Raw genomic sequence first — 25,419 nt, forward strand, 5'->3', positions numbered from 1 at the left:
CTCCCCAAGCACCTGCTGCACCCGGCAGAGCCCAGACAGGCCTATCCTGCCACTCAGTGACCAAGTGGCTCGCTCACAGGGGACTCGTACCGGAGTGGGACAGCCCACCTGAAGCCCCTCTCACCAGCCCCACCCAGTTAAGGGGCTCAGGTCTGGAAGCGCCAGATTGGGTGGAATGTTGACTCTTGAAGCCTTGAGGCTGGCGGTTGGTCGACCTGCACAGGTGGGATCTCCAGCCAGGACCACAATCTCTCCTCCCCAAGGGAGGCAGCTGACCCTCTCCAGCCGGCAGGGACTGGGACCTGGCTCTTAGATGTCCAACTGAAATTCCTACTACAAGTATTGAGAAGAAGGCGGATGGAGGTGGTGACCCGCTGAGGGCCGAACCTCAGGCAGCCCTCGGGGCCAGTAACCACCTTCGGCGCCTCTGAAGGAGAATCCCAATCGGGATGGGGGTTGCGCGCAGGTCTGGGACCCAGGAAGAAGAGCGCCCTGGGAGGGGATAGTCGGGGGGTCTCGGTTTAGATGTGGGCGTTTGAGTCGTCATTTCCACTCCTGGAGAGACGGGGACGACCAGGAAGCCTTCCGTGGCGGGACATAACTCCAGGAACTGCCCGGGTGGACCGGCGGGATCCAGGACGGACGTCTCGGACGAGGGGCGGGACGGCGGACGCAGAGCGGCGCCTTTAAGTGGGGGCGGCGCGGACTGGAGGCGGGCGCGAGTGGCTGTGGACGCGCTACCGGGGCGGAGCCGGCGCGGAGCTGGCCCGGAGCACCGAGACCCCGCCTCCGCGCGGGCGATGCCGAGCTGCACGGCGGGTGGCGGGGCCGGCGGGGCGCGCAGAGGAGCTGGCCGCGGCGCGGAGGCGGCCGGAGCGCGGCCCCGCCATGGGCTTCCTGCACCAGCTGCAGCTGCTGCTCTGGAAGAATGTGACGCTGAAGCGCCGGAGCCCGGTGAGCGAACCCCGCGCCGCGGGCCTGACGGCCGCCGAGGCCGCGCGCACCGGGGCCAGCGGCGCGCTCCTCGCGCGCACGTGCGGAGGGCCGGGCGCGCGCAGACCCCCGGCGGGCTTCGAGGAGGGCGCGAGGCGGGCGGTGGGCCGTAGCCCCTTCTCAGTCGGGCCCCGCGCGCCCCTGCCCGAGCTCCGGCCTCCAAGGAGAGGGCACCGCCGTGCCAAGCCCGCCGCCCGCTGACATTCGCGGTGCTCGGCTGAGTCACTGGCGCCCTCCGCAGCGCGCTGTCCAGGGCCAGCTTCAGAGGTGGGGGGACAGGCGGCCCAGGGATCCTGGGGTCACAGGAGACCCTGGTTACCAGGACGGACAGAGGGCTGGCCTGGGGGCCTTGCTCTGGCTCTGAGGCTTCTTGGTCTTTGGGCCCAGCCTCCCTGGGTCCCCTGCAGGGACCCTGCCTCTTCCCTCGGTGCACTACTCCTCTGTCCTTGGGCAGGTCCTCCTTCTCTCCCTTCCCGCTGTGTCCACTAGTCCTGCCTCTTATTGCTTTCTCACCACTAGGAATGTCCTTACTGTACTGCCCTCAGACGCCTGAGTACCTGCACCCTTTTGTCCTTTGGGGCAGCCCTCCCTCAGGCTGATCCACTCTTAGATCCTCCTCCTGGCTCAGCCTCCTCTGGTAGTTAGGTCCTGACGTTTGGAGCTGTGACCACCAGGCTCCCCAGCTCTCTGAGAGCTCAGGGCAAAGCTGCTGTTAGGGACTGAGGCTTTGGTGAAGAGATGGCTCTGGGTGGAGTGGATGTCGTCATACTGGCCCTCACCGATCTGGCCCCAAGAAGGGCGGCAGCACTCACCGGAGAGGCCTGGGCGGCTTGGGTTTCTGAATGGACCCTGGGGATTTTCCAGAATGGAACCCAAAGCAGACCAAGTGGGGGCATAAGAAGGAGTCATCCTCTTGCCCACCTGGGGACCGGGAGGCTTCCTGTCCCACCTGGCCCTGGGACCCCCTTGCCCCAGCATCTCCTGCCCGGGTCCCTCCTTGAGAAGGGCTTTGAAGCCCACAGTGGGAGACTTGGGGCTGTGGACAGGGCAGGGTGGCTGTCATCACCGTGGCCTGGCAGGATTCCCCTGGGCAGCTGGCCCTGGAGGGAGGCCAGGGTTGGGTATACTCCCTGTCCAGGGTGCCTGGGGCTGGCTGGCTGGCGGGCTGGCTCTGGGTCAGGCCTGCAGCCCCAGACAGCTTCTGCTGCAGCTTCCTCCGCCTTGGGTTTTGGGTCACTGGGGACAGCAGCGTAGAGCTCAGGAGAAGAAGGGGCATTGGGAAGTGGGCGTGCATTAGTATCAGCTCTCGGGGCCTTGGCAGGAGCAGTCTCCCCCAGAGAGCAAGGCTGGCACGATGGTCCCTGCATCCACTGGGGACCCCAAAACTCAGGGAAGGGGGCAGGGGTTTGCAGGGGTCCCTGGCAAGCAGGTGGGAGGCAGCCACTGTCCTATACCGAGGAGTGGCCCCCGCCCGCTAAGCTGCCCCCACCCAGAACCTTCCTGTGACCGTTTCACCGTGGTCCCAGGGGCTGGGTAGACCACGTAGAGGTCCTTGGCTTGCCGCTCCTGGAGATGGTGGCAGAGGCCTTGCTGGCTGGTGGTGGGCTGGGGCTGGGGCTGGCTGGATGCGGGGCACAATCTTGCCGGACCCTCCCTTCCAGCAGGTCTTGGGCTTCAGAATTGGACCTCTGGGCTTGTTCAGCAGAGGTTTTGCCCTGCGTGCTGTGGGCCAGGCTGGGGGTGGAGGGGGGGCACGCCCTGTGGGAAGCTCGGTCTGGAGCGTAGGAACCAAGGACTTTGGACCTTGCTCACTTCCTCTTCCCGAGCTCTGGGTCACCGTTTCTCTCCCTGTGGGTGTGGCCTATCCCTTCTTAGCAGAACAAGGGGTCTACCCTGGGGCTAAAGGCTACTCCTGGTGAAGAGACTGGATTACTGTCCCCAAGTCACTCAGATGGGAGGGAGCAACTCCATCCTCAGGTCTCACCTGTTCTGTCCTTGGACACAGCAGGAGGGGGCTCAGGCCTGGGGTGGGTACCCAGGTCTCACAAAACAATATGGAGGCACCGGGCTGGTCTCAGGGACAGGATGCGACCACCTTGCGGGCCCCTGGGTGGGCTGCCCAGGTGGGGCTGGACCAGTGCTGCCTGCCTGTAACCAGATGCCCCTCTGGCCACCGGCCCTGCGCCTGCCCAGTGGGCCTCTCCTCCTCCTCCCAGTAGCTCCTGTGCAGCCGTTGCCATAGCAATGAGGAGGCAGGGAGGCCTGTTGCTGCAGTTACTCAGTGGAGGTGCCTGGTGGCAGGGCGGGTGTGGGTGGGGCTGGCAGGCCGTGACCCTGGCCTCCGGAGTGGCCACTCGCACACACACAGCCGCCCTGGCCCTATGTGCATGCAGGCGTGTGGTGTGTGCCTCTGACCAGCTCTGTGGGTGCCCGTGACGCCTCCCTGGCAAGCCCTGGGCTGGATCCTGGCTCGGGGAGGGGGTGGAGGCTGGCACCGGCTGGGGCGGGTGTTCCAGGCCACAGAGCACTATTGTCAGAGCACAGTAAACAGCCGCAGCTGCCCCACCTCCGGGGACCGGGGGCTCGCACCCTGGGCCAGACAGGCTGCTGCGGGGATGGGGACCCCTGAAGCCTGTGTTTGGTGGGGTGGTGAGGACGAAGGAGACGGGGTGCCTCTGAAAAGATGGCTGGGTGGGGGTGGGGTCCCGGGCACGCCCGGGGGCTGGGCAGGAGGCTCCCTCAAGAGCAGCTGGCCTGAGAGCCTCCTCCTTGCCCGTCCCCTCTCTGAGCGGAGAGCGGGCGGTGGGGGTGAGACCGGGAAGTCCTTCACTGTCCAGGTGAAGTGGAGCCGGGGGCCCCTGACAGTTCCTTCCCGCTCGGCTCAGCTGGGTGCCTAGCCTTGGGTGGCAGGAACACTGAGCAGAGGCCCGGGGTGGGCAGGGCTGCTCCCACCCGTCTCAGCCACCTGGGGAAGGGAGCAGGGCCAGGGCAGCAGGGCGTGCCTGTGCCTCGGGCTGGGGGCTATCCGACGCCTGACCAGGGCTTACCAGAGGCTCAGGCCCCCCCTGGCCAGAGCCAGGCTTCATCTCTGTAGGCCCTGCAGGTGGGGGAGAAGATGAGCTGGCACATGGCTGGGTCAGAGTGGACCACAAGCTGCCTGATTTTGTCCCTGTTGGCCCTCAGCATGGCAAGCAGAGCTTGGGCTGGCAGGAGGGAGACCTGGTGCTCCCTTGGGCCAGACAATATTTGCTCTCTTGCCCTGTGAAAAGTCCCTCTAAGGAAGCGTTGACCTTCTTTGTCCCCCGGGGGAGCACAGAGAGACTGGTCTAGGCTGCTCTGGGCTGGGCTGGCCCTTCGGGAAGGGCGTCTGTCTGGCAGGGAGAGGAGGGCTCAGGTTTGTCCTGTCCAGGCCTGGGCCGGTGGCCTCACTCCCCCTGCCCTTTCCAGTGGGTCTTGGCCTTCGAGATCTTCATCCCTCTGGTCCTCTTCTTCATCCTGCTGGGGCTTCGGCAGAAGAAACCAACCATCTCTGTGAAGGAAGGTGAGGGTTCTTGGGGGTGGGCCCAGGGCATAGCTGGGTGGGTGGGCGGGTGGGGGCAGGCAGCCCTCACTGCATCACACACGCATGTCCTGTGTGCACGTGACCACACGTGTGTGTGTCCCGGATCCCACGGTCCTCACCCCCTACGTGCAGCCTATGAGCCTGCTCCCCGAGTGGTCCCTGGCCACGCCTCTCGGCCGGGCTGGAGGATGTGGCTGGCCCGGGTGACCACACGTGCCGAGTGCCTGTTCCTCACAGTTCTCCTCTGTTCTGTTTTGCCCCTCCCCTGCATGGTCTCTTGTCCTCCTCCATCGCCCGCATGCAGTCTGTAAGTGAGCGGCCGCCTCCTCCACGCTGGCCCAGCACAGCTGCAGGGGGGTCCTGGGCGGCCTCCTGGTGTGGCTTGAGCGACCCTCCCCCCATCCCTGCTTGCATTAACAGCCTTTCCAAACCAAACCTGCTGGGTCCTGCAGAGCCCCACCACTGTCGGGGCGGCTGGCTCGGGGGAGGGGGCTGTGGGTGCTGGGAGCAAAGGGCAGGCCAAGCGCCTAGGGCGTCCCTCTCTCGGTGGGGTTCCTGGGCTCTGCCTCGCAGGGCTGGGGCACTGGCCGCTGACGCTCTCCCCTCAGACCCCGTACTCACTCCTGCGTTCACTCTGCTAAACCGGCTGGCCGGAGAGGTCAGAGGTCGCTGCCCAGCAGGGGGCTCCGATGCTCCTGGTGGGCTCTTTGGCCGTGCCACACCTGAATTCTTTGGGGCGAGGGTAGTCAGGGCACTTTGACCTTGGCTAGCTGAGGGAGGAAGGGTGCTCTGGGAGTGGTGAGGACGGGGTGGCTGGCGAGACACCCTCTGACCTCTGACCTGCCGGGGCCATGTGCACGAGAACTCTTGGCCCTCTGTTGCCTGTCTGCCGCCTGAAGCTGCTTTTCCTTCCTGACTGTCTCTAAATTTCTCTCCTTGGCCTCTCTCCTCCTCCCCTCCTCTCTCTCCTTCTGTCCCCTCTCCTTGGGCCCTCTCACCTGCCCTGTCCCCCCAGCTTTCTACACAGCAGCGCCCCTCACCTCGGCTGGCATCCTGCCTGTCATGCAGTCCCTGTGCCCAGATGGCCAGAGGGATGAGTTTGGCTTCCTGCAGTATGCCAACTCCACGTGAGTGCCCCGGTACCCCTGGGAGTCCAGCCACCCCCACCCCCCGCCCCCACCGGCCTGGCCGGGCTGACCTCCCTGTGGTGCTGCAGGGTCACTCAGCTGCTGGAGCGCCTGGACCGCGTGGTGGAGGAGAGCAACCTGTTCGACCCAGAGCGGCCCAGCCTGGGCTCGGAGCTCGAGGCCCTGCGTCAGCACCTGGAAGCCCTCAGCGCGGACCCCAGCACCTGGGGGAAGCACCTGGACAGACCTTCGGGTACATCCTGAGCAGGCTGGGCGGTATCTCTGTGTGTGTGTGTGTGTGTTGGGGGGAGGGGGGGGTGGCAGGCTCGAGCTGGTGTCAGCGGGGTTTGAACCCCCGCTGAGTGACGTCCTGCCCTGGGCTGGGGCTGTTGTGCCTCAGGCTGCCTGTCTAAACCAGTGATTTTCAACCAGCGTGCTGCAAGAATGTTTAAAATATGCAATTCCTGACTATTTAAATTAATTTATTTATTCATTTTTAGAGAGGAGAGAAACAGAGAGGGAGAAAGAGGAGAGAGATACAGAGAGAGAGAAGGGGGGAGGACCTGGAAGCATCAACTCCCATATGTGCCTTGACCAGGCAAGCCCAGGGTTTCGAACCGGCGACCTCAGCATTTCCAGGTCGACGCTTTAGCCACTGCGTCACCACAGGTCAGGCCAATTCCTGACTATTTAGTCAAAGGCACTGACTTCTTTTCCCTTCGATTGTCAAGTAAATAATGATGTTCAGTTGGTTAGAGCGTCATCCTGATACACCAAGGTTACAGGTTCAATTCTTAGTCAGGACACATACAAGAATCAACCCATGAATGCATAAATAAATGGAACAGCAAATCGTTTCTCTCTTTCCCTTCCTCCCTCCCCCTCTTTCCCCCTCCTTCCCTTCTCCCTCTCCTTTCCTCTTTCTTTCCTTTTTTTTTTTTTTTTTGTGACAGGGACAGAGAGAGTCAGAGAGAGGGACAGATAGTGACAGACAGACAGGAAGGGAGAGAGATGAGAAGCATCAATTCTTCGTTGCAGCTCCTTAGTTGTTCATTGATTGCTTTCTCATATGTGCCTTGACGGGGGGCTACAGCAGACCGAGTGACCCCTTGCTCAAGCCAGCGACCTTGGGTCCAAGCTGGTGAGCTTTGCTCAAACCAGATGAGCCCACGCTCAAGCTGGCGACCTCGGGGTTTTGAACCTGGGTCCTCTGCATCCCGGTCCAATGCTCCATCCTCTGCGCCACCACCTGGTCAGGCTCTTTTCCTTTCTAAAATCAATGTTAAATAAGTGTGTGTGTGTGTGTGTGTGTGTATGTGTGTGTGTATATATATATATATACACACACGCACACACATTTTTTAAAGTGATAACCAGCTCTCTCTATATATACCTTTTTTTTTTAAATGACAACAACCAGCCCTGGCCGGATAGCTTGGTTGGTTAGAACATCATCCCAAATTGGAGAGGTAGCTGGTTCGATCCCTGGTCAGGGCATACACAGGAACAGATCGATGTTCCTCTCTCTTTCTCACTCTCTCCCCTCCTCTCTCTAAAGTCAGTAAAAAAATAAATATTTAAAAAAAACAACAGCCAGTACAACCATAGCTGTCTGGTATGAATGAATCAAAATTATACCTTTTTTTTTTTTTTTTTTTTTTTTTTTTTGTCAGATCAGCAAAAACCATATTTCTTTTGGTGTGCTGCAGAATGTTAGTAATTAGTTTATGTGTGCCAGGAGATTTTTTTTTTTTAATTTTATTTTTCTGAAGCTGGAAATGGGGAGAGACAGTCAGACAGACTCCCGCATGCACCCGACCGGGATCCACCCGGCACGCTCACCAGGGGCGATGCTCTGCCCACCAGGGGGCGATGCTCTGCCCATCCGGGGCGTCGCTCTGCCTCGACCAGAGCCACTCTAGCGCCTGGGGCAGAGACCAAGGAGCCATCCCCAGCGCCCGGGCCATCTTTGCTCCAATGGAGCCTCGGCTGCGGAAGGGGAAGAGAGAGACAGAGAGGAAGGAGAGGGGGAGGCGTGGAGAAGCAGAGGGGCGCCTCTCCTGTGTGCCCTGGCCAGGAATCAAACCCGGGACTCCTGCACACCAGGCCGACGCTCTACCACTGAGCCAACCAGCCAGGGCCTAGGAGATTTTAAAAATCTTGAAAATCCCTGGCTGTTGGTCTAAACAGTTGCTCTGAGTTCCCGGGACGCACTCATTCGGACGGCCCGGCTGAGCTGCCTGCCACCGTGGCTGAGCCATGGGGCCCAGGAGCTTGGCTCTGAGCCTGTTCAGAGCTGGCCCTTATCCCTGTCCTTCTGCCTGTCCAGTGTCCTCCTTCTCTCTGGACTCGGTGGCCAGGGACCCTAGGGAGCTGTGGCGCTTCCTGACGCAGAACCTGTCACTGCCTAACAGCACGGCCCAGGCCCTCCTGGCTGCCCAGGTGGACATGCCCGAGGTGAGCCAGGGTGGCGCCGGCCAGGAGCATGCGTCTGCCCTCGGGGGAGCTCGAAGCCCAGCCACTCCGCTTTGCCCTCCCTGGTTGTGGGGCTGGTGATGGCAGGGCAGGCAGAGCTCTCAGATGATGACCCTGGGGACCGGGCTTAGAGCCCCAAGCCTGAACCGTGCCTCCTTGCATCCCAGGTCTATCGCCTGCTCTTTGGCCCTTCACCTGCCCTGAATGTGGAGTCCGGCCTCCGCAGGGGTCAGGAGCCCTGGGGAGGTCTGCCTACCAGCTCCCTATTCCGTTTGGAGGTGAGGAGGCCTATGAGAGGGAAAGGAGATTGCTGCCTGCCTCTGGGTGGGTGTTTCTGCCCGGTGGGTGCAGAAAGGGGCTCTCTTGATCATTCTGGTCTCCTTCTGGGGTAAAGGAGGGTCCTAGAGGAGGGGAAGTCAGGATGGTGACCGGTACCTTTCCCTCTCACTGGAGAACCTGTGCATTCAGACCTGGCACAGGGGTCGAGTTAAGGCCTGAGGCCGTCTTGGGCCAGAGCCTTGGTTCCTTGGGGTTGGGGCTCCTTCCCAGCCTTTCCCCTGCACCCACCCTCAGGAGCTGCTAGCGGCCCCCGTCCTCCTGGAGCAACTCACATGCGCACCGGGTTCCAGGGAGCTGGGCCGGATCCTCACGGTGCCCCCCGCTCAGCAGCCTGCCCTGCAGACCTACCGGGACACCATCTGCAGCGGGCAGGCCTCAGCCCGTGCCCGGCACTTTTCCGGGCTGGCCGCAGAGCTCCAGAAGCAGCTGGATGTGGCCAAGATCGCCCAGCAGGTGAGGTGGCCCTGCCTGCCATCTGGCCTGCAGGTCCAATGCCCAGGCTGGAGGAAGTGCTAGACTTCCTGCAGGACTCTGGCCTGCGGCTGTATAGGTGGCACATGCTTATGGTTGGGCGGGTGTCCTGCAACCTCCAACAATGCCATGCCTTGCGCCCCTGCCCCGCCCCGCCCTATGTCCTTACCCCAGTCCCTGGCCTGTGCTCCCCGTAACCCCTTCCTCCCAGCCAATGTCCCTTTGCTGGTGTCCTCCCTGTTCCACCCTGACCATAGTTACCAACCTGTCAGCCCCCCCAGCCCCTGTTCCCTCCTCTGGGCCTTTCTGTCCCCACATGCCCGATTTCCCCTCAGCTGGGCCTGGATGCCCCCAACGGCTCAGCCCCCCAGCAGCAGCCACCGCCCCCACGGCAGCTGCAGGCCCTGCTGGAGGACCTCCTGGATGCCCAGAGAGTTCTGCAGGACGTCGATGTCCTGTCGGCCCTGGCCCTGCTGCTGCCCCAGGGTGCCTGCGCCCACCGGGCTCCCGGACCCCCAGCCAGTAGTCCTGGCGGGACTGGCAACGGCACAGGGGCCGGGACGGGCACCGTCTCCAACACCACAGCGGAGGAGGGTGCCCCGTCCGCTGCGACCCCCGCCTCCGCTGATGCACTGCAGGGCCAGTGCTCCGCCTTCGTGCAGCTCTGGGCAGCCCTGCAGCCCATCCTGTGTGGTAACAACCGGTAGGTGGGTGGCAGGGAAAGGGTGGAAGTGGGGGCAAACAAGGCAGATGGAGCAGGGCCTGACCCCACGGCCTGGCTCTGATTCCCCCACTCCCCCTGCCCTGGTGACACCCCCCCACTCCAGACCTCACCAGGCACCCACTTTGAAGCCGGGTCACGTGCCCCGCCCAGCCCCATCCTGAACGCAGGCGGACCCTTTGAGGCCCCGCCCATGCCACGCCCACCCTGAAGCCCCACCCCCCTGGCGGGGTTCCTGCTCTAGCACCATTGAGCCGGAGGCACTACGACGTGGCAACATGAGTTCCCTGGGCTTCACGAGCAAAGAACAGCGGAACCTGGGCCTCCTGGTGCACCTCATGACCAGCAACCCCAAGATCCTATACGCGCCCGCGGGCTCTGAGGCTGACCGTGTCATCCTGAAGGTGCGTGAGTCCATGTCCAGAGTTCAGCTTCAAGTGTCTTCTGGGGCAGGAGCTGGCGGAGGGTTCTGCAGGCCGAGACGCCTGCGCAGAAGAGGGGTGTAGCCCTAGCCCTTGAGCTCGATGTGGCTCTGTGGGTGATGGAACTCGTGGGTGGGGTTGAATGAGGGGCAGAGTGAGTGGGGGCTGCCCTGGGGATGTACCAGATGGGCTGGTGTGGTGCAGGGTCCTGGCCTGGCTGGGCGTGGCTGAGGCCGGTCAGCGCTGGTGTGGGTGGAGGAAAGAAAGCATGCAGAAATTTTCCAGAGCAGTGTCCAGTGGGCGAGATGTGGGCCAGGCAGCTGAGCAGTTTGGAGCCAGCTGAGGGCAAGGTGTCCATGGCCATCCCAGGGGAGAGGTCCTGGAACAAGAAGAAACCAGGGCTGGACATGACGCAGGGAGGGGACAGGCTGCATGTGAGGAGAGAGGAACGCCGAGTGTCAGAGCTGTTCATGGGGTTGCACGGACAGGGGTCTAGGCAGGAGCTGGGAGGGCACAGCTGATGAGGTCGGGGAGCCAGGCATTGCGCTGCCCCGCGGAGCGGGCAGAGCAAGATTCAGAGGGAGTGCTGCAGGGTGGGGAGGGAGGGAGAGAGAGGGCTTGGAGCTTCCGGGTGGACAGTTGGCCAGAGCCAGAGTGGTTGTGGGTGGGGCCTGGCTCGTGGCTGGTGCCCACTGTGGGGGAGGTGAGGGGTGGAGACCCACCTCGCTGGCCGGGGTCCTTGCGTGAGCCCCATGCCCTCACCCTCTGCAGGCCAACGAGACCTTTGCCTTTGTAGGCAACGTGACCCACTACGCCCAGGTCTGGCTCAACATCTCAGCCGAGATCCGGAGTTTCCTGGAACAGGGCAGGCTTCAGCAGCACCTGCACTGGCTGCAGCAGGTGCCGGGGGTGGGAGGAGCCCACTCTGTCCTGTCCTGGGTGGTGGTCAGTGCAGGCCCCGCTCTAAGCCGGTCCTATACCCCCCTCCCCCCCAGTATGTGGCGGAGCTGCGGCTGCATCCCGAGGCAGTCAACTTGTCGCTGGAGGAGCTGCCACCGGCCCTGCGCCAGGACAACTTCTCCCTGCCGAATGGCTCAGTCCTTCTGCAGCAGCTGGACACCATCGACAACGCAGCCTGTGGCTGGATCCAGTTCATGTCCAAGGTGGGGTGGACGAGCCCTGTGGGCGCCTCCGCTGGGGCCCAGGGCCAGCTCCCACAATGCCTCTCCCCGCAGGTGAGCGTGGACATCTTCAAGGGTTTCCCGGATGAGGAGAGCATCGTCAACTACACTCTCAACCAGGCCTACCAGGACAACGTCACTGTGTTCGCCAGTGAGTCAGCCCCACCTTGGGTGTGCCCCCAACCCCTGCTCCTCCACCGACCCGCCTGCAGCCCTATTGCAGTCAGCCCCGCCCCGCCCCGCCTCGCCCCGCCCCTCCTCCATTCCCAGCCCATCCCAGCCCAACCCCAACACCAAAGCCCTCCCCTTTATCACGAGCCTCCACCGTGACTCCACCCATCAGGGTCCTGCTCCTCATCCCACCCCATGACTCCGCCCCCCACTCCCACCTTCTTCCTCAGCGGCATCTCACGTCTCACGTCTCACGCACTCCTGTCCCTCCTGCTCTCTGCAGGCCCCCCTCCCGGGTCTTGCTCCTCTCACCCCTGCCCCCCCCCCCCCTGCGCACCCCTACGGTGTCCCTCATCCTGTCCCAGGTGTAATCTTCCAGACGCACAAGGATGGCTCCCTGCCGCCCCACGTACACTACAAGATCCGACAGAACTCCAGCTTCACCGAGAAAACCAACGAGATCCGCCGGGCCTACTGGCGGCCGGGGCCCAACACCGGCGGCCGCTTCTACTTCCTCTACGGCTTCGTCTGGATCCAGGGTAAGGGCTGCCCCCCGGGGTGGGGCACTGGGTTGGGGGCAGGCTCCACCGCAGGGTCGGCTGACCGTTGACCCCGCCCACAGACATGATGGAGCGCGCCATCATCAACACCTTCGTGGGGCATGATGTAGTGGAGCCCGGCAGCTACGTGCAGATGTTCCCCTACCCCTGCTACACGCGGGACGAGTGAGTGCCGGGTGCTGGGGCGGCTGGGGGCGTGGCGCAGGGGCGGGGCCAAGCCCATCCTTCACACCCCGCCCCCACCGCAGCTTCCTGTTTGTCATTGAACACATGATGCCGCTGTGCATGGTGATTTCCTGGGTCTACTCAGTGGCCATGACCATCCAGCACATTGTGGCAGAGAAGGAGCACCGGCTGAAAGAGGTGTGGGGGAGCAGCAGGGGGAGGAGTGGAGGCGGGGGGCGGCTGCGGACACCCCTCCCTCCCCAGCCCATGCCCCAAGGTCCCCTGCACCTGTCATGTGGTCTCCTGGCCACACAGGTCATGAAGACGATGGGCCTGGACAACGCCGTGCACTGGGTGGCCTGGTTCATCACGGGCTTCGTGCAGCTGTCCATCTCGGTGACGGCGCTCACTGCCATCCTCAAGTACGGCCAGGTCCTCATGCACAGCCACGTGCTCATCATCTGGCTGTTCCTGGCCGTCTACGCCGTGGCCACCATCATGTTCTGGTGAGAGCGAGCCCTGTGGCTGGCGGGGGGCTGGAAGGGCGAGCCCTCGTGCCCCCCGGAAAGTGCAGAGACAGCCCTGCTCAGAGCTCCTCGGCGCCCCCACGTGGGGAGCTGCGGAGGCGTTGCGCTCAGCGCCGAGGTCGGGGGTAGCTGATAGCCGGCGGCCCTTCCTGCCCCTGCCCAGCTTTCTGGTGTCTGTGCTGTACTCCAAGGCCAAGCTGGCCTCAGCCTGCGGCGGCATCATCTACTTCCTGAGCTATGTGCCCTACATGTACGTGGCGATTCGAGAGGAGGTGGCCCACGATAAGATCACTGCCTTCGAGAAGTGCATTGCGGTGAGGGTTGTGGTGGGTGGGGTGGGGGGGTGGGGAGTGCGTCCAGCCTCCCGCGCCTGCACTGACGCTGCCGTCTCCTCAGTCCCTGATGTCCACAACAGCCTTTGGCCTGGGCTCCAAGTACTTTGCCCTGTACGAGGTGGCAGGTGTGGGTATCCAGTGGCACACGTTCAGCCAGTCACCCGTGGAAGGGGACGACTTCAACCTGCTCCTGGCTGTCACCATGCTAATGGTGGATGCTGTGGTCTACGGTGTGCTCACGTGGTATATTGAGGCCGTGCACCCAGGTACCAGTCAACCCGCTGGAGGGGATAGGGTGTGAGAGGGCTGCACCTCCCTTGTGGGGACCTAGCTCTCAGCCCCAGGCGCTGGGTCAGCCTCCTCTCCTCTCCCCCTCCAACCCCCAGGTATGTACGGGCTGCCGCGGCCCTGGTACTTCCCACTGCAGAAGTCCTACTGGCTGGGCAGTGGGCGGACAGAGGCGTGGGAGTGGAGCTGGCCCTGGGCACGTGCCCCCCGCCTCAGTGTCATGGAGGAGGACCAGGCTTGTGCCATGGAGAGCCGGCGCTTGGGTGAGGCGGGAGCCAGGTTGGCGGCTGGGGCAGTCTTTGGGTTTTTGGGGGGCCAGGGGAGCCTTGGGGAGCCTTAGCACTGACCTGTGGCTCTGGTGCAGAGGAGACTCGGGGCATAGAGGAAGAGCCCACCCACCTGCCCCTGGTGGTCTGCGTGGACAAACTCACCAAGGTCTACAAGAACGACAAGAAGCTGGCCCTGAATAAGCTGAGCTTGAACCTCTACGAGAACCAGGTGGTGTCCTTTCTGGGCCACAACGGGGCTGGCAAGACCACCACCATGTGAGTGTCAGAGGACCGGCCTGGGATTCCTGACCAAGTAGGTGGCCGGGTGGACTTCCTGCAGGAGGCGGGGGTTGTGACTCTGCCCATCCACCCAGGTCTATCCTCACGGGCCTGTTCCCGCCCACATCCGGTTCCGCCACCATCTACGGGCACGACATCCGAACAGAGATGGACGAGATCCGCAAGAATCTGGGCATGTGTCCACAGCACAACGTGCTCTTTGACCGGCTCACGGTGGAGGAACACCTCTGGTTCTACTCGCGACTGAAGAGCATGGCCCAAGAGGAGATCCGCAAGGAGATGGACAAGTGGGTGGGGCGGGGCGGGGCCCAGGTTGGATGGGGCGGGGCCTAGTGTGGGATAAGGCGGGGCCTAGTGTGGGATGGGGTGGGGCCGGCCCAGGATATGGGCGGGTCTCAGAGGTAGCTGCAGCCGCCTCCCTACAGCCGGGGTCCCTTGTTGTTCTGTCTCACCTTCAGAATGATTGAAGACCTGGAGCTTTCCAACAAGCGGCACTCGCTGGTGCAGACCCTGTCTGGTGGCATGAAGCGCAAGCTCTCCGTGGCCATCGCCTTCGTGGGCGGCTCCCGCGCCATCATCCTGGACGAGCCCACAGCAGGCGTGGATCCCTACGCGCGCCGTGCCATCTGGGACCTCATCCTGAAGTACAAGCCTGGTGAGTGGGGAGCCGGGTGGGGAGGGGTGTGCCCCTTCCCGGCCCCGCCCAGCCCCGCCCCACTCTCCTGACCGGATCTTGGCCTCCGCAGGCCGCACCATCCTCCTGTCCACGCATCACATGGACGAGGCCGACCTGCTCGGGGATCGCATCGCCATCATCTCCCACGGGAAGCTCAAGTGCTGCGGCTCCCCGCTGTTCCTCAAGGGCGCCTATGGGGATGGCTACCGCCTCACGCTGGTCAAGCGTCCTGCCGAGCCCGGGGGCCCCCAAGGTCCGTGCTGAGGCCACCTGAGCTGGCCTCGGTCCCCCAAGCCCCGGGGGACTAGGGACATAAGAAGGGCTGCACCCTCCCTGTTGCCCCGCAGGCCCAGGATGTCCGTTCTGGGCTGGCTCACCCTTTCCTCAGGCCCCCGTCTTGGCTTGGCTGTACTCTCGTAGAGGATCCCTTCTCCTGCAGCCCCTGAGTGAAGCCCCTCCGTTCTCCCCTTCCCTCCTAGAGCCAGGGCTGACAGCCAGCCCCCCGGGTCGGGCCCAGCTGAGCAGCTGCTCAGAGCCCCAGGTGTCGCAGTTTATCCGCAAGCACGTGGCCTCCTGTCTTCTGGTCTCAGACACAAGCACCGAGCTCTCCTACATTCTGCCCAGCGAGGCCACCAAGAAGGGGGCCTTTGAGCGCCTCTTCCAGGTGTGAGGGCAGGGCTCTGGTGGGGCCTGAGGATGAGAGGGCAGGGTATGGGGGTGGGGCCTCAGGGGAGGTGGGGCAGCCCCCCCACATAGGGGGCAGGGTTGGTGGAAGGGGCGGGGTCAGTGGTGGAGGGAGGGGCAGGGACTGCGTCCAGCCAGGAGCAAGCAGGCCGTGCAGGGGGCAGGGCCTTGTAAGAGTAGGGCCAGCAGAGGGCCAGGGGTCGGTGGCCGGGCTGGACAGGTGGAGGAGGGGGTGGGGCGGGGAAGAGGATAAGGCGCACCCTCGTCTGGCCCCCCCGTTTCTGGGCCTCACCCAGCACCTTTCACAGCACCTGGAGTGCAGCCTGGACTTATTACACCTGAGCAGCTTTGGGCTAATGGACACCACCCTGGAAGAGGTGTTCCTCAAGGTGTCGGAGGAGGACCAGTCCCTGGAGAACAGTGAGGCAGGTGAGAGGCCCCGGAGCTGCTGCTGAGCCCTGCTGCACCCCATCCCACCAGGTCTAAACTCAGGCCTGGGGTTCTTCACTCTTCTCCTGTCTCTGGTGGTCCAGGGTTCCTAGGACTCCCTGGGGTCCATCTGGGACTGGGGGTGTCCCGGGCAGGCCTGCAGGTGGCAAGCCACCCTTGAGCCGCCTCTCCCTTCTCCCATGACAGATGTGAAGGAGTCCAGGAAGGACGCGCTTCCTGGGGCCGAGGGCCTGGCCTCGCTGGGCGAGGCGCACGCGGGCAACCTGGCCAGGTGCGCGGAGCTGACCCAGTCCCAGGCCTCGCTGCAGTCGGTGTCCTCGGTGGGCTCTTCCCGTGGGGATGAGGGAGCGGGCTACGCGGACGTCTATGGCGACTACCAGCCCCTCTTTAACAATCTGCATGACCCTGACAACGTCAGCTTGCAAGGTGGGTGGGGGTCGGCCGGGTGGGGCCGGACGGGGTTCCTGGGGGGGGTTGGATGGGGTTCCTGGGGGTGGGGCTGGGTGGGGTTCCTGGGGGGGGTTGGATGGGGTTCCTGGGGGTGGGGCTGGGTGGGGTTCCTGGGGGGGGTTGGATGGGGCTCCTGGGGGGGGTCGGATGGGGTTCCTGGGGGTGGGGCCGGGTGGGGTTCCTGGGGGGGGTTGGATGGGGTTCCTGGGGGTGGGGCTGGGTGGGGTTCCTGGGGGGGGTTGGATGGGGTTCCTGGGGGTGGGGCTGGGTGGGGTTCCTGGGGGGGGTTGGATGGGGCTCCTGGGGGGGGTCGGATGAGGTTCCTGGGGGTGGGGCCGGGTGGGGTTCCTGGGGGTGGGGCCGGGTGGGGCTCCTGGGGGGGGTCGGATGGGGCTCCTGGGGGGGGTCGGATGGGGTTCCTGGGGGTGGGGCCGGGTGGGGCTCCTGGGGGGGGTCGGATGGGGTTCCTGGGGGGGGGCCGGACGGGGTTCCTGGGGGGGGTCGGATGGGGCTCCTGGGGGGGGTCGGATGGGGCTCCTGGGGGGGGTCGGATGGGGTTCCTGGGGGTGGGGCCGGGTGGGGCTCCTGGGGGGGGTCGGATGGGGCTCCTGGGGGGGGTCGGATGGGGTTCCTGGGGGGGGGCCGGACGGGGTTCCTGGGGGTGGGGCCGGACGGGGTTCCTGGGGGTGGGGCCGGACGGGGTTCCTGGGGGGGGCCGGGTGGGGTCCCTGGGGGGGTCGGATGGGGTTCCTGGGGGGGGTGCAGGGCAGCGGGCTCAACCTCGCTGCCCCGTGCAGAGGCCGAGGCGGAGGCCCTCACGAGGGTCGGCCAGGGCAGCTGCAAGCTGGAGGGCTGGTGGTTGAAGATGCGCCAGTTCCACGGGCTCCTGGTGAAGCGTTTCCACTGCGCCCGCCGCAACTCCAAGGCGCTCTCCTCCCAGATCCTGCTCCCCGCTCTGTTCGTCTGTGTGGCTATGACTGTGGCCCTCTCCGTCCCCGAGATAGGTACGGCTGCTTGGGCAGGCAGAGGGGCATCGGGGCTCGTGAGACTGTGGCTCTCCTCTCCTCCTGAGCCGCTTGGTTGGGGGACACACGTTCAGGATCCGGCACTGTGTCTGAGACTGGCGGGCACACCTGGGTATTCGTGCCTCCCTGGGGTCCGGACCCGAGCCTGGTCTTCACGACCACTGTACTGGGCAGGGGGTCTGGGTCCGGGGCCGCAGGCAGGCCGTCCACCCTCAGCTCAGGCTTTCCCTGCACACCCCGCTAGGTGACCTGCCCGCACTGGTCCTGTCACCCTCCCAGTACCACAACTACACCCAGCCCCGTGGCAACTTCATCCCCTACGCCAATGAGGAGCGTCCGGAGTACCGGTGAGGCTGCCCACCAGGTTGCTGTGGTGGGCAGGAGCTTGGTTTGATCACTGAGATGGGTGGGCACCCACCACCTCTTCTCGACTCACACTGTGGGTTCCCCCAGATTTCATCTGTCGCCCGACGCCAGCCCCCAGCAGCTTGTGAGCACGTTCCGGCTGCCGTCAGGCGTGGGCGCCACCTGTGTGCTCAAGTCTCCCGCCAACGGCTCGCTGGGGTCCACGGTGAATCTGAGCAGCGGCGAGTCACGCCTGCTGGCTGCCCGGTTCTTCGACAGCATGTGCCTGGAGTCCTTCACGCAGGGGCTGCCTCTGTCCAACTTTGTGCCACCCCCACCCTCGCCCGCGCCATCTGACTCCCCAGTGTCTCCGGATGAGGACTTGGTGCAGGCCTGGAACACCTCCTTGCCTCCCACCTCCGGACCAGGTACTGCCTCTCCTGGCTGCCGGGGGCTGTGGGGCAGAGCAGGCCCTGCTGACTGCCCTCTGTGCCCGCAGAGAACTGGACATCGGCGCCCTCCCTGCCACGCCTGGTGCGGGAGCCCGTCCGCTGCACCTGCTCCACTCAGGGCACTGGCTTCTCCTGCCCGAGTGGCGTGGGCGGGCACCCGCCGCAGATGCGGGTGGTCACGGGCGACATCCTGACTGACATCACTGGCCACAATGTCTCCGAGTACCTGCTGTTCACTTCTGACCGCTTCCGGCTGCACCGGTGAGCCAGATGGGAGGCTCGTGCAGGCTGCGGGCAAGGGGCCGCCACCCACCGCCCGTGTGGCCTCACTGCTCCTTGACCTTGTCCAGGTATGGGGCCATCACCTTTGGCAACATCCAGAAGTCCATCCCGGCCTCCTTTGGCGCCCGGGCCCCGGCCATGGTGCGGAAGATCGCCGTGCGTCGGGCAGCCCAGGTGAGCACCTCCGAGCCCCAGGACCCGTAGCATCCAGCCCTCACCTGAGGTCTGTGGGGACCCACAGGGCTCTTGGGTCTTTTTGTGTCTCCCCCCCCCAGGTTTTCTACAACAACAAGGGGTACCACAGTATGCCCACCTACCTCAACAGCCTCAACAACGCCATCCTGCGCGCCAACCTGCCCAAAAGCAAAGGCAACCCAGCGGCCTATGGTGAGCCTAGGTGCAGCGGGCTGGGCTGGGTGGCTCGGAGCAGGTCCCTGAGGCTGTCACTTCCTGTGCCCCAGGCATCACTGTCACCAACCACCCCATGAACAAGACAAGTGCCAGCCTCTCCCTGGACTACCTGTATGTATGGGGGCGGGGGCGGGGCGGGGGCGGGGGCAGGGGCATTGCCGTGGGGCCGGGGGCGGGGGCAGGGGGCGGGGGCATTGCCGTGGGGCCGGGGGCGGGGGCAGGGGGCGGGGGCGGGGGCATTGCCGTGGGGCCGGACACTGGCCAGAGCTGAGGGCTGCCGCACCCACAGGCTGCAGGGCACGGATGTGGTCATCGCCATCTTTATCATCGTGGCCATGTCCTTCGTGCCGGCCAGCTTTGTGGTCTTCCTGGTGGCCGAGAAGTCCACCAAGGCCAAGCACCTGCAGTTCGTCAGCGGCTGCAACCCCGTCATCTACTGGCTGGCCAACTACGTGTGGGACATGGTGCGCCTCTCCCACGTGGCCGGGTGGGGGTGTTCCCTCGACCCCCAGACCTCTGATCATTTCATCACCCTGTCAGCTGCCAGGCCCACCTGTCCTGTCCCAGACCCTTCCGCTTCCCCCTCCCCCATGTCCCTCACCCCTGCCCTGCCCTGGGTCCTTCACTGCTGACCCTCACCAGCCACCTCTGCTCTGGTAGCTAAACTACCTGGTCCCAGCCACTTGCTGCGTCATCATCCTGTTTGTGTTCGACTTGCCGGCCTACACGTCACCCACCAACTTCCCTGCCGTGCTCTCTCTGTTCCTGCTGTATGGGTAAGGGGGAGTGGGCCGGCGGGGGCAGTGGGCGAGGGGCAGGGCCGGGCTACCTGGTGACCGCCCTCTGCCCTCCCGCCTGCAGATGGTCCATCACCCCCATCATGTACCCAGCCTCCTTCTGGTTTGAAGTCCCCAGCTCGGCCTACGTGTTTCTCATCGTCATCAACCTCTTCATCGGCATCACGGCCACTGTGGCCACCTTCCTGCTGCAGCTCTTTGAGCACGACAAGGTGGGGGTGGGAGGGTGCGGTGCGTGGCAGGCAGCAGGGCTGAGGCTGTGCCTGTGGCCCCTGACAACCCCCTGGGACCCTCTAGGACTTGAAGGTGGTCAACAGTTACCTGAAGAGCTGCTTCCTCCTCTTCCCCAACTACAACCTCGGCCACGGGCTCATGGAGATGGCTTACAACGAGTACCTCAACGAGTACTACGCCAAGATTGGTGAGGCGGGCAGGGGCCGGGCCTGGGGGTGGGGCTGTGGGCAGCGTAGGTTTCTGAGCAGGAGGACAGAGTGCATCAGGGATTTCCCAGGAGCGGGGGGCCTCACTCGTGGGGACTCACGGGATTCCAGACACAGGCCTTGAACCAGCTGCCCCACAGGCCAGTTTGACAAGATGAAGTCCCCGTTCGAGTGGGACATTGTCACCAGAGGGCTGGTGGCCATGACGGTGGAGGGCTTCGTGGGCTTTTTCCTCACCATCATGTGCCAGTACAACTTCCTGCGGCAGCCACAGTGAGTGTGGGCGGCAGGAGTGCGGGGTGGGGGGTGCAGGGGGGAGGCGCTGGGGGGCGTGGAAGGACCCGCTGGATACTGCCCACCCTCTTCCCTAGGCGCATGCCAGTGTCTACCAAACCCGTGGAGGACGACGTGGACGTGGCTAGCGAGCGGCAGCGAGTGCTGCGGGGAGACGCCGACAATGACATGGTCAAGATTGAGAATCTGACCAAGGTGAGCCTCCCACATGGGGGAGAGAGGCCGGGAGGGCTGAGGCCCCAGGGCTGCCTACAGTGTAAGGGCCCTGGCCTAAAGGGGCGTGGTTAGGGAGTTGAGGTGGCCTGGTGAGGGCGTGGCTCAGGGCTCTGGGGGGCGGGCCTATGGGAGGGCGTGGTTAGGGAGTTGAGGTGGCCTGGTGGGGGCGTGGCTCAGAGCTCTGGGGGCGGGCCTATGGGAGGGCGTGGTTAGGGAGTTGAGGTGGCCTGGTGGGGGCGTGGCTCAGAGCTCTGAGGGCGGGCCTATGGGAGGTGGCCTGGTGGGGGCGTGGCTCAGGGCTCTGGGGGCGGGTCTATGGGAGGGCATGGTTAGGGAGTTGAGGTGGCCTGGTGGGGGCGTGGCTCAGGGCTCTGGGGGCGGGCCTATGGAAGGGCGTGGTTAGGGAGTTGAGGCGGCCTGGTGGGGGCGTGGCTCAGGGCTCTGGGGCCGGGCCTATGGGAGGGCGTGGTTATGGGAGAGGTGGCGTAGGACCTACAGCAGGGCGTGGTTAGAGGGGAGGTGGCCCCAGTGGGGGTATGACTCAGGACTGTGGGGGCGGGTCTACAGGAGAGCATGGTTAGGGGCAAGGCGGCCCATTGGAGGCGTGGCTCAGGTCGTCCAGCCTGGCATGCTGAGCCACTGAGTGGGCAGCCCCACCCCTCTGCCAGGTGTACAAGTCCAGGAAGATCGGCAGCATCCTGGCTGTGGATCGCTTGTGTCTGGGCGTGCGTCCTGGCGAGTGCTTTGGCCTGCTGGGTGTCAATGGCGCCGGCAAGACCAGCACCTTCAAGATGCTGACAGGGGATGAGAGCACGACGGGAGGCGAGGCCTTTGTCAACGGGCACAGGTGCCGGCGGCAGGCGCGCGCTTGGGTGGGCTCCTGGGCGGAGAGAGTGAGGACTGCGCCCCAGTGCTGACAGCGATGTGTCGTCTCCAGCGTGCTCAAGGAGCTGCTCCAGGTGCAACAGAGCCTGGGGTACTGCCCGCAGTTCGATGCCCTGTTTGATGAGCTCACGGCCCGGGAGCACCTGCAGCTGTACACGCGGCTCCGTGGCATCCCCTGGAAGGACGAGGCCCGGGTGAGGGTCGCCCAAAAAAGGGGGAGCGGCCGGTGGGGAGGGTGGGCCTCTGACATCTACTCTTGCCCCAGGTGGTGAAGTGGGCCTTGGAGAAGCTAGAGCTGACCAAGTATGCGGACAAGCCGGCTGGCACCTACAGCGGAGGCAACAAGCGGAAGCTGTCCACTGCCATTGCCCTCATCGGCTACCCTGCCTTTGTCTTCCTGGTGAGCCCGGGGGGTCGGCTCCCCTGCCTTTGTCTTCCTGGTGAGCCCGGGTGGGGGGTGGCTGGTGGGGGTGCAGCCGCTAAGCCTGGCACCACTCCCTAGGACGAGCCCACCACGGGCATGGACCCCAAAGCCCGGCGTTTCCTCTGGAACCTCATCCTGGACCTCATCAAGACGGGGCGCTCAGTGGTGCTGACGTCACACAGGTGTGGACACCCCCCCGCCCCCTGCCCCGGCACCCCCCCGCCCCGCCCCCTGCCCCGGCACCCCCCGCCCCGCCCCCTGCCCCGGCACCCCCCCGCCCCGCCCCCTGCCCCGGCACCCCCCGCCCCGCCCCCTGCCCCGGCACCCCCCCGCCCCCGCCCCCTGCCCCGGCACCCCCCGCCCCTGCCCCCGGTGCCAGCCCGTGTGCTGTGCGTCCCCCCGCAGCATGGAGGAGTGTGAGGCGCTGTGCACACGACTGGCCATCATGGTGAACGGGCGTCTGCGCTGTCTGGGCAGCATCCAGCACCTAAAGAACCGGTGAGGGAGTGGAGGGCCTGGTGTGGGAAGCGGGTTGTCGGGCGCGGGCAGGCAGGACGGCTTCCCTGGGCAGTGGGGGCTCTAGCCACGGGCCTGTTCGGCAGGTTCGGAGACGGCTACATGATCACGGTGAGGACCAAGAGCAGCCAGAACGTGAAGGACGTGGTGCGGTTCTTCAACCGGAACTTCCCCGAGGCTGTGCTCAAGGTGGGCGGACGGGACCCCCAGGGTGGGCCGTGGGGGGCACGGCCAGAGCGGCTCCGACCGCCTGCCCTCCGTGCCCCTCAGGAGCGGCACCACACAAAGGTGCAGTACCAGTTGAAGTCGGAGCGCATCTCGCTGGCTCAGGTGTTCAGCAAGATGGAGCAGGTGGTGGGCGTGTTGGGCATTGAGGACTACTCGGTCAGCCAGACCACCCTGGACAACGTGAGTACCCGGGCCAGGGGTGCCACCCGCTCGGCCCATCCCCGCCCACCACCTGCCTCTGCCCGCCAGGTGTTTGTGAACTTCGCCAAGAAGCAGAGTGACAACTTGGAGCAGCAGGAGACAGAACCACCTTCGGCCCTTCAGTCCCCGCTGGGCCGCCTGCTCAGTCTGCTCCGGCCCCGGCCTGCGCCCACGGAGCTGCGGGCGCTGGTGGCCGACGAGCCGGAGGACCTGGACACGGAGGACGAGGGCCTCATCAGCTTCGAGGAGGAAAGGGTGAGCAGGTCCCAAGGGGTCAAGGTGGCTGGTCTGGCAGAGGCTCCGGGACATGGAGCCAGTGGCCACAGGGATTGCTGCTATCCTGAGCTCAAGGGGTGATGGGAGGCACCCCCTGATGCTCAGGTGGAGAGTGCTCATGGGAAGCACAGGCTTGGGCAGAGGAGACACCCACTGCAGATCCCTCAAGATGGGGAAGCTTGGAGGGGGTCTCAGAGATAGGCAGAGAAGAAATGTGGGGGCACCAGACTGAGCAGAGGCCACATCCCCTGGGAGAGCTTGGGGAAGGGGAGGGGAAGAGACCACATCTCGTCCTGGGGTGGAGCCGGGCTGGGTGCCCCATGTCTCTCCCTGAGCCTGCCTGTCCTCTGCCAGGCCCAGCTCTCCTTCAACACGGACACACTTTGCTGACCACCAGGAGCTGGCTCAAGGACACAGCGAAGGGGACAGAAGTCAGGCGGTGGCTGAGACCCCACCCTGTGCCCCCAGTGCCCTCCCCGCCAGGCCCTGGAGCGGGAGGTCCAGGACTAAGGGCTTCACGCCCCCTCCAACCCCCTGACCTCGGCCACGGCCACCCCCCCCTTATTGTGCCAAAGGCTGGCCCGGCCCTGGGCTGCGACACCCTCACCCTGCTCTGCCTTAAAGCCTTGGGGCCAGAGCCCGTGCCTCTGCCCCTGCCCAGCTCTGCCCACCACCCCCTGGGGCCACTGGGTTGACACGGGCTGCCAGGGACACCCTCCCCTCTCCTGGTGGAGCCCGGCTTCCTGACCAGTTACGCTCTTCCACCCAGTTTGGAAGGGAAGGTGGCTGCTGCTGGCCTGGGGCCGAGGGTGGGCCAGGTTAGGGTCCCGACCCCAGACACCTATTTATTTTGCTTTAGGAAGGGGTGCCCTCACCCTGCTTTCCTGCTGGGAGGTCCCCACTGTGGGCGGGGGAGGGGTTGCCTCAAGGCTGTGGGCTAGGTACCGGACATGGTGAAGCCTGCCCACCAGCCAGGAGAGGATACTGACCCTTCCCCGCCCCCTCAGCTGCCACTGCTGCCCCCACCCAGTTCGGCACCCTGCCCGCCCGCCCGTCCACCCGGGAGCCGGACCTGTACATAACTCACAGATGTTTGTTTTAAGTAAATAAACAAAAAAGTCTACACAAGCCTGTGGAGGGTAGGGTGTTGCAGAGATGGAGGGACAATGGGCCCCACTGGGTAGGCTTTTCTGTGATGTCCTGGAGCAGCAGGCCCAGCTTAGAGGGAGAAGGTACAGCTCCTCATCCCTCCTAACACCCTGATGCTACGGGTCGGGAGACAAGCAGGGGCTGTCCACCACTCCTCTGCCCCCCCCCCCAGCCTGGGTTTCCAGTGCTCAGGCACCAGTGGACAACGGGGTGTTCATGTGTAAGGTCTTGTGGCAGGACCTGTGCTCCCCTGCTGTCTTCTCCAGGGGCCGGTTGCTCACATGGGGCTTGTGGAGGGTGTACTGGGCTGTCTCCACCTCATCCTGGCCATGGGAGGGCTTCTAGGAGGAGGTGATCTCTAGGCTGAGACTCAGGTCTAGATAGGAGCACATGCAAAGGTTGGAGGTTGTATGGAGGCTCCCAGGACCTGACTGAGGAAGGCTGGAGACAATGTGGTCACAAGAAAGGGTCCCCGAGCCTGGCCCCTTGAGGTCGGCCATGGTCAGTCTCCCTGCTTTGATGCTTCAACGGGTTAGAAAGAACCACTATGGACTTGTAGGTTTTAAAAACACGTCCTCATTCTTTACGGACATCCTTTACAAATTTTTTATTGTGGTACAATAGTCAAGATATCGTTTCAACCATGTGTAAATGTACAATTCTGTCATCTTTTTTATGCCCACAAGGCTCCAGATTGGGCCCGTGGGAGTCCAGCAGTGGCTTCTTGTCCCTTTGACTCCTCCCAGGCGTTTTCTGTAGCACTTCCTCACCAGCTGCTACAATTCCCAGGACACACACCTGGAATCAGCCTTTCCCCAAGGAGCTCTGGCTCCTTTCAGAGGGGATCCTGTTTGGAACCCCCAGTCTGGGCTCTGGATGTGCTTACCGCTCTGGGGGCCACGCTTCTCCGCCCTCTCAGCAGGCAGAGCTGGGATGTCCCCGTATACATTCCTGCTAAGACAAGCATGCCCCCTCCCTGTCCCTGGACAAATCTGTGTATCCTATTGGAACCGAACCATTGAAATGTCGCTGGGAAGAACTCACAGAGGTCTCAGGACTGGGGTTTCTAACACAAACACGAGACTGGGGCTAGCAGCCAAGAGCCCTTATGGCCGAGGCTCAGGGCAGCTCTCTGGATGTGGAGACGCCCCCATAGCCCAGGTAGGTCGTGGGTACAGTCAAGATCGGTGACTGGGCCCTGGCCGGTTGGCTCAGCGGTAGAGCGTCGGCCTAGCGTGTGGAGGACCCGGGTTCGATTCCCGGCCAGGGCACACAGGAGAAGCGCCCATTTGCTTCTCCACCCCTCCGCCGC

General features: G+C 64.3%; 1 protein-coding gene across 1 annotated transcript; it reads left to right on the forward strand.

The window, feature by feature from the left end:
* Nucleotides 1-737: 737 nt before the first annotated feature.
* Nucleotides 738-24,073, forward strand: ABCA2 (ATP binding cassette subfamily A member 2). Its single transcript, XM_066366641.1, has 48 exons — nt 738-954; nt 4,441-4,534; nt 5,571-5,682; nt 5,772-5,935; nt 8,012-8,139; nt 8,325-8,435; nt 8,731-8,949; nt 9,303-9,670; nt 9,933-10,092; nt 10,882-11,010; nt 11,106-11,273; nt 11,346-11,442; nt 11,828-12,001; nt 12,085-12,187; nt 12,271-12,385; nt 12,503-12,693; nt 12,878-13,028; nt 13,111-13,315; nt 13,436-13,600; nt 13,702-13,882; nt 13,981-14,193; nt 14,365-14,561; nt 14,653-14,835; nt 15,062-15,246; nt 15,575-15,695; nt 15,903-16,142; nt 16,964-17,170; nt 17,436-17,538; nt 17,645-17,964; nt 18,036-18,249; nt 18,339-18,444; nt 18,546-18,657; nt 18,732-18,792; nt 18,971-19,145; nt 19,342-19,457; nt 19,543-19,690; nt 19,776-19,899; nt 20,059-20,191; nt 20,290-20,407; nt 21,097-21,275; nt 21,366-21,507; nt 21,579-21,713; nt 21,816-21,919; nt 22,143-22,235; nt 22,340-22,442; nt 22,524-22,661; nt 22,731-22,937; nt 23,313-24,073. Exons 1-48 carry the CDS (start codon nt 889-891, stop codon nt 23,346-23,348), a joined length of 7,314 nt encoding a protein of 2,437 aa, XP_066222738.1. The 5' UTR covers nt 738-888; the 3' UTR covers nt 23,349-24,073.
* The last annotated feature ends 1,346 nt before the right edge of the window (nt 24,074-25,419 follow it).

The sequence above is a fragment of the Saccopteryx leptura genome, chromosome 2 (genome assembly GCF_036850995.1).
Source record: "Saccopteryx leptura isolate mSacLep1 chromosome 2, mSacLep1_pri_phased_curated, whole genome shotgun sequence".
Taxonomy (NCBI): Eukaryota; Metazoa; Chordata; class Mammalia; order Chiroptera; family Emballonuridae; genus Saccopteryx; species Saccopteryx leptura.

Bases quoted from the DNA above. Each gene is read 5' to 3' on its own strand.
- ABCA2 (XM_066366641.1), top strand. From the start codon at position 889: ATGGGCTTCCTGCACCAGCTGCAGCTGCTGCTCTGGAAGAATGTGACG. The intron at 11,274-11,345 runs GTGGGGTGGACG...CTCTCCCCGCAG, and splicing joins GGATCCAGTTCATGTCCAAG to GTGAGCGTGGACATCTTCAA. The intron at 17,965-18,035 runs GTACTGCCTCTC...CTGTGCCCGCAG, and splicing joins GCCTCCCACCTCCGGACCAG to AGAACTGGACATCGGCGCCC.